The 7941-nt window shown below is 40.5% G+C and overlaps 1 protein-coding gene and 1 long non-coding RNA gene across 2 annotated transcripts in view; both read left to right on the top strand.

Annotated features, from left to right (window-relative positions):
- The window catches only part of LOC310702856, a 960387-nt gene that overhangs the window by 215565 nt on the left and 736881 nt on the right, over positions 1–7941 (top strand). The gene's annotated exons all lie outside the window — the stretch shown is intronic.
- Positions 1362–7586, top strand: LOC310704174 (uncharacterized protein). The gene is made up of 4 exons (XM_083497240.1): positions 1362–1526; positions 3323–3452; positions 4927–5043; positions 7486–7586. Exons 1-4 carry the CDS (start codon positions 1469–1471, stop codon positions 7493–7495), a joined length of 315 nt encoding a protein of 104 aa, XP_083353366.1. The 5' UTR covers positions 1362–1468; the 3' UTR covers positions 7496–7586.

Genomic DNA, 7941 nt, shown 5'->3' with positions numbered 1-7941 from the left:
GGGTGACCTTGGGCTAGTCACACTTCTCTGAAGTCTCTCAGCCCCACTCACCTCGCAGAGTGTTTGTTGTGGGGGAGGAAGGGAAAGGAGAATATTAACCACTCTGAGACTCCTTCGGGTAGTGATAAAGCGGGATATCAAATCCAAACTCTTCCTCTTCTTCCTATGTATGGGATGAGTATATTTTATTGTGTCTCAATAAAGTCCTAGAACTTGTTTTGTGAGTGCAGCTGCAAAGCTTTAAACAATGATCAAAATAAAAATGGGGACCCCCCCCCTTGAGATGGTACTAACAACGGATCAGATATGGAACACATCACCTGGCTATGGCTAAACATCTTCCTCCAGCATCAAACACCAGCAGCTAAACTACCCCTACAACATTTCCCTGTATCCCTGCTTTTGAGCAGTGGTATAGCATGGGTTGCAAGTGTCCAGGGCCACAGGGAGTAGGAATGAGAGAGAGAGAAATGGACAGAGTATGCATACATATTCAACTGCCTAACGGCACCCGCTTCACGCAAGAAATCACAGCTACAGAAATGAGAAGAATTATCCCATTGTCTGGAAAGGCCACTTCCTGGTTTGCATAGAGAAGCCATTTTCAACAGAGCCCAGCAAAAGAAGCACACGGCTGTATTGAGGCAGTACCGGGTGTTGGAATTTTGTGCCCCTCACAATTTTGCGCTCAAGGCTACTGCTCCTGTGCCCACTCCCCATTCTACGCCACTGCTTGTGAGCTTCCCATAGACACCTGGTTAGCCACAGGGAGAACAGGATACCTGACTAGATGGCCCACTAGCCTCATCCAACAGAGCCATTCTTATGTTCACATGTGGTATAGGCATTCGGGGGAGGGAGAGCTATTTGTTGAGATAAAACACAAGTTTCATATGCTCTATGTCCCAATAACATGGCTGTGTTCCATGTGTTTACATGAGCCTCTGAGATGAAAAGCACTCAGTAGGGATTGGCCCCCTCCCCTGAATTCACAGAGACCTATTTTGGGATAACTTGTTTGCAGCTGTCCTGACGGAGCATACATTTTGTATTTTTGAACGTTCTGTAGGCAACAAAGATGTTCATGAAGTCCAACATCAGGCACTACCCACCTCATTCCGTCTCACTGTTGAACGTCCTGTGACAAAAGTTGTCCAAGCGAATAATCTGTACTCAATATTATCCTTGCTGTGTGTCCGTCATTGCTTTCCACTGTGTGCCATTAAAAACTCTGTGTGAAGTCCCACAAAGACAGTTTCTGCACAATTCTCTCTACCCTAACCAAACACACACACACACACACACACACACACACACACACACACACACTGCTTTTATTTGTGTCTAGGCATTCCCCCTCCCCCAGAAGAAACCAAGAAGGAAGATAGCAAGTATTTTATTTAATTTTTGATTAGATTCAGCAAATAACCCTGTTTGCCACAGTGGTTGAATTCTCAGTAAAACAACCATGAAAGTCTTTTGGGTTATTCCTCTTTTTCTTTTACGGACACTGTTGACTTCTCCAGGTATGTTTTATATATATATATATATATTCACCTTATTAATTATCAGGGCAAGGCATCTCTCTAGAATGTTTGCATAGCAAGCTAGCTGAAGCCGGAGACCCAACAGGAAACACTAGTTTTCTAGACAACCTGCCAGCCAACCACTCCCTTTGCCATTTATCACAACTATTTTAGAGATGCTAAGAAAAATCATTTGTTGAAGATTCTGACATGAATTGACCTGATCTATACCTCCTGAACTAATTTTATCCTTTAGATTTTGCATTTCTCTGAACATTGCAATGCAGTTCTTAGCTAAAAAAAGAGAGTACCAAAATGCATATAAATGCATATTTTTACCTTAGGCATCAACTATATTGCAACCTGTGTTTCCTTTTTCCATAACTCTCTTAAGTGGATATTTTTATCCCAGTCTACATTTGTACAGGATTTAAGATTATTTTTGTATGTGCTTTTAATCTTAAATCACCTGGAAATGTTTTAAGGGAAACAATTTATAAAGGAGATGGTATAATAGTGGTGATGAGGAGGATTGGTAGTAATGCTAGCACATATTCAACCCTTTGCAATCTCATCCAGAGGGTGCATTTGGTGTGAAGATTTTGTCTATTTCGGAATGTGGGTCCAGGGGAAAGGGAAGGTGTTAAAACCTTCTGTTGTGGTGTGCTAAAATTGCTCTTTCCCATTCACTGCTGCTGCATCATCACCACTCCACTGGACAACCACCTTCCTAGGCTGTTGAGATTGGGAAACAGCATACATAAATTGATTTGTATTGAAATGTGTATTAAGCACATTTCTCTTCCATTCCTAATCTCACCTTCTGTCAGCCAAGTGCGTGTTTATACACTGGTGGAGATTTTACAATAAGAGGTGGCCTTTTCCTCTTCTTTTTAAATAATATTTATTATTAATTTTAACATATAAATTATAGTACATACCACAAAATTTCACCACTTATACAATCTTTTTCTTCTTTTTTTGGACTTCCATCAGCACCTCTGATGATCCACCGTTTTAGCCACTTCTTATGCATTTCTTAAGTTCATATTGCCTTTAATTATCATAACTAACCATCCTCCCCTTTATTCATTTTTGCAATAGTTCCAATAATTCTCCTCACAAAACTTCTTGCAAACCTACAAACATAGTCTGATAATCACAATTACTTTTCAAATAGTCTGCAAATTTATGCCAGTCTTCTGTGAATTTCTGGTCCCGCAGATTTCGAAACCTTCCTGTTAGTTTATCTAGTTCTGCATAGTCCATTAATTTCATCCTCCATTCTTCTTTTGTTGGTAATTCTTCTTGCTTCTATTTTTGTGCCAATAATATTCTTGCTGCTGTTGTTGCATATAAAAACAACTTACATTCTTTTCTATAGAGGTGGTCTTTTCCAACACTAAATCTATATGGAAAAGACCAGGTATTAAATGATGGTGTCGGTGGCGATAACGTTGATTGGTAAAATGATGCAGAAAGCTTACAGCTGATAAAACTGCTGTCTGTTGTGCCGTTTTTCAAGCTCTATCTGGCATCAAATGAGGAACCGGGTCATGTGTTGCATATGGATTATGATGCTAAGAAGAGTTGGAAACTTTTGGGAAATACTGAAATCTCAGCTCTCATATTCATCTCTTTCTTTCTTTCTTTCTTTCTTTCTTTCTTTCTTTCTTTCTTTCTTTCTTTCTTTCCTTCCTTCCTTCCTTCCTTCCTTCCTTCCTTCCTTCCTTTCTTTCTTTCTTTCTTTCTTTCTTTCTTTCTTTCTTTCTTTCTTTCTTTCTTTTCTTCTTTAGGGCTTTCTGCTCTAAGGGACCTTGATGAGATCTCATGTTTATATATTAAGAATACTGACTGTCAAAAACACTGTCCATTGTATGCGCTGAACCTTGGATCATGTTCTGAAGGGAAGAAGTGTTGTAAAAGGTAAGCAGAATTTGCCACAATGATCCTTGCAGGGCCATCAAGCTAAGCATGTTCATGTTCCAAGGAGTTGTGGTTGATGGCTCTGCATTTGAGAGTGGTGTGAGTTCATGCAGAGCTCCTGTACTCTGTGAAGGGAAATGCTTGTCCTTTCAGATGGCAAATACAACATATGTGAAAGTAAAGTAGGTAAGTCTGGCGGGTCAACTGTGCTGGATGCATAAATTCACATGTAAAGTACCAAAAAGGGGTAGCACATCAGGTTTTGCTGCTTAAGGCGAAACAGGAAGTGCTGCTTTGCCCTGCCACTGCTGTTGCCACTACCACCACATGCCCTGCCACACCCACCACTGACAAAGAAATGACAACACACGTGAAATTTGGCCTATAATGGATGTGATCTTGCCCAAAATTGGTGCCAATGTCAGCCACACTTCTCCACTACTGAAGCCAGAGGTGGGGCAGACTGGGCACCCATCGGCATGCGACCTGGAGGTGGGGAGGGTGTTCTGATGCCTGAAGCAGCAGCTTCACCCTGCCTAATGGCTGGGCCATCTTTGCGCACCAACATGCAAAGTTTATAACAATATTCAGTGTTTTTTTCTTTAAAAAAAATGTTTAGGGGTACTCTCATTTTCCTACTCATATTGAAATACTGCCCCTCAATGAGGCCAAACTTACAAAATGTTTAGGGGTATGCGTACCCCTGCGTCCCCCCAGAAGAAAAGCACTGACAATATTATCATTTACAGTAGATGATCTGAAATGTGGCTACATGACGAAATTCGGCTTTCTTAGCTTTGTGTTGGGTTTCTTAACTTTTTGTTGACTTTGTGCTTTCAACCACCCCCAAACTACACATTATTGGAAAGTCTGCATTATAATGCATGCGTCGGGGAAAATAACATACGAAAATGTTTTGCAAAAAATGGAATATTGGTCAAAATTAATTCAATATATGTGCATATTAAGAGAAATGTTAGTTCCCCCTAAGCTCAAAAGCGTTAGTGAATTTTGTTGACTACTTTGGTTTTTTTAAAAAAAGTATCCCAAACATGCAGAAACAAGACAAAGTGAACATAAGATTAGAAGGATGAGAAACTTTCCCTTAGGTATGGACTGTGATCTTAAAGTTATAGACTATCAATATGCTCTGATTTCATATTCAATTATTCAGTCATTCTATATATTATACGTGTGCACCAGCCACAAAGTTCATCTTGTATCTGCAGAACTGGGAAACAACCTGACTGATACATTTTAGGTTAACTTGTTTTCTCTTACTTTTATTGATAATCTTAATGCAAAGCTTTTTTTTCTAAACTGCTTTGAGGTTATTACAATTAAGTAATATATATCATATATTTTGCCATATATCAGCAGCTGAGCTGAACAGAAGACAGCTAGGCAGTTAGCAAGGCTAGCATTTCCTGACTTGAGCCTGTTTTGATCACGATTTTTCCTTTCTTTCTTTTAGCTTGATAAATCACATGTTTTCATGTAAGTCAAATGGCGGCTATTGCCTGGTGTGGCATTGTCTTGATAATTACAAGAAAATTGGGGTGTGTGGCAGAGGAAGTCCATGCTGCTTAAGGTAGGCAAAATTCCCTTAAGCCAACCTTAAATGTGGTTGCCATTATTTGCCCCAAACACAGAGACAGAAAGCAGGACAAGACACAGCCATATATGGCTCAATGAGCACGTTGACAACCTGGAACAGGGAAATAGCTGGCTGCCTTTTCCTCTGTCTGCTTGTTTTTTATATATATATATAAAATTTATTGGTTTTTCACAATTTTTATAAGCACAAACAGTACACAATACAAACAAACAAACACATAAACAAACATGTATAATTTCAAATCCTTTTTTCTTAAACCTTACTTCGCCGACTTCCCTGTACCTCCCCTTTCTGCATCCTAATTTCCAATTTTTTTCAGCAAATCCTCCCCCTTAATTTTATCGAGTTTTCCCTTGTTCTTTTCTTTTACTTAATCTTTTACAGCTGTAATCCCCTTTTTTCTAAAACCTCAACATTTTAGCATTCATTAATTTTACAGTGTTTCTTAAGGTAGATTTTAAATTTCTTCCAATCTTCTTCCGCCGTCTCTTTCCCCTGGTCTCGGATTCTACCTGTCATTTCGGCCAGTCCCATGTAGTCTATCACCTTCATCTGCCATTCTTCCAGAGTGGGTAGATCCTGTGTCTTCCAATACTTTGCAATAAGAATTCTTGCTGCTGTAGTAGCGAACATAAAAAAAGTCCTGTCTTTCTTTAACACCCATTGGCCGACCATACCCAAGAGAAAGGCCTCTGGTTTCTTGGGAAAAGTACATTTAAGTACCTTTTTCATTTCATTATATATCATTTCCCAGAAAGCCTTAATCTTCGGGCACGTCCACCAAAGGTGATAAAAAGTACCTTCAGTTTCTTTACATTTCCAACACTTATTATCAGGCAAATGATAGATTTTTGCTAGCTTGACTGGGGTCATGTACCACCTATAAAACATTTTCTCCTTTTCCTCTGTCTGCTTGATAGGCTACTTGCTCTGACTGAGCTCAGGCTCAGGGGATTGCTTGACCAGGTGCAACAGCCCCAGCCCCCAAGGATCATAAGAAAAGATTCTGACAACATTATGGAATTAAAAATTGGGCCACAACTTTATTAGACTTCTGAATGTAGGAAGATCTTGGCTTAGGCCATGGGCGTGTATCCCTCCCAGCTCCCCCAAGTGGGGGAACTGGGGAACATCAGGGTAAATGGGATATGGGGGTGCTCTGCGAGACGTAAATGTAGCAGGCAGCCAAGGCCATATCCCCGCACGCAGGTTAGTTCACTGACAACCTTTCAGTGTATGTCCAGTGACACCCATTATATAACCCCTTTAAGAGAGGACCCTAGCGTGAGTGAAGGAAGGATAACACTTAACAAATGTTTCCTTATCTATTATCCTAAACATCCCCACAAAATGCTTCAACAGAATTCTCTGAATGTTTGATGTGAGTACATCTTGTTTCTTTTTAAAGAAAAGACTCCTCATCTTTGAGCAAGTAGCTGAAGATGAACAGTTCTGAGAAAGGGTATCTGAAGAAGTGTGCATGCACACGAAAGCTTATACCAAGAACAAACTTAGTTGGTCTCTAAGGTGCTACTTGACATTATATGTATGAGTCCCTCAGTCTGATGGCAAGTGATATGTGTCAGGAGCTCGCCCTAAACTTGAGTAGGACCCTGGTAGAGACACATGCCCGGCTTGCATGTTCCCTCCCTCCTGGTCAATTGTTCAGGAGCTTCAAAAGCTTTCTTCAGCCCGAACATCACAGCGACCGATGCCAACAGACACCGGCTCACTCAGGGATCCGCAGAGTTTGTGCAGCTTGCGTGACAGACCTCAGCAACTCAGCATTTTGGCTAATCTACTTTATTTACATATAAACACACACGGAGCACTGCAACATGGCTCCCTCTCTCTCTAGCATCAGACAGCAAAGAGAATGAACAAAGGACAATAATATCACTTCACGGAACACAGTAACACAAACATCCTGTTTCCGTCACTTCCCACTCTGTGGAGTCAAAACATACACCGTCATGTGATAGACAAAAATCCCATGACTGCAATCATGGAGCAGGAATTCTAACAATATAATCATGGTCTTCTTACCAGGCTAGAATCCTGGGCAAGAGACAACAGCCATTTCACCATTCTCTCCTGGAGGAGAAACTTGCTGATCATTTGCCACAGGGCAGGACTTTGTATAGAGCCCTTGGTTGCAAACATGAGTTCACCAGATGTCTTTGAAGACATCTTGTTGCCTCCCTCTGCCTTTAGGGTTCTTTTTCTAACTTATGGTGGGGGCATGCAATTTCCTCAGCACCTTTAGCTTTTGATTACTTTTTTTGTTATTTGAGCTCCAAAAGCAGTATTGCATCAATGAGAAAAATTCTAAAGGTGGGCATCAACAGTGCTATGAATTTGTTGCTAAATTACACATTGTTGCATGAGCGACTCATTTCTTTCTTTCTTTTGCAGGCAGTACTAAGTTTGGAGTTCGTCTTCTGCTTAATATACAATCTCTTTATCAAAGGGGAACATCAGTAGAAATACATACCCTGAATCTCCCATTATATAGAGCTTGGTGCTGCTGACCACTGAAATAAATACACAGTGATTTGAAACTGCATTGTAAAAATGTGTGTGAATTGATTTTTTGGGGGGTGGAGAATACTTATTTAAAGTCCACTCACTGAGTTGATTAGTTATGTCTCTGCAATGCCTCTGCACTATCCATTGGGTCCCTTCTGTGCCTGTAAAAGTTGTGAAGCAGGCAAGGGCGAATACAAGATGGAGCATCAAAGGTGTTCCCAAAATTGGAAAGGTTTTCCTTCTCTGGCAGGGCTGCCAGCAGATCACTTCATAGTCCAGTAGCTCACTGAACTGAAAGTAAAACCACTTTTCTTATAGACAATATGCACATTTAACAGAATG

This window comes from Podarcis liolepis, assembly GCF_965112155.1.
Source record: "Podarcis liolepis genome assembly, chromosome: 3".
Taxonomy (NCBI): Eukaryota; Metazoa; Chordata; class Lepidosauria; order Squamata; family Lacertidae; genus Podarcis; species Podarcis liolepis.
This window is presented reverse-complemented; position numbering and strand designations above follow the sequence as displayed.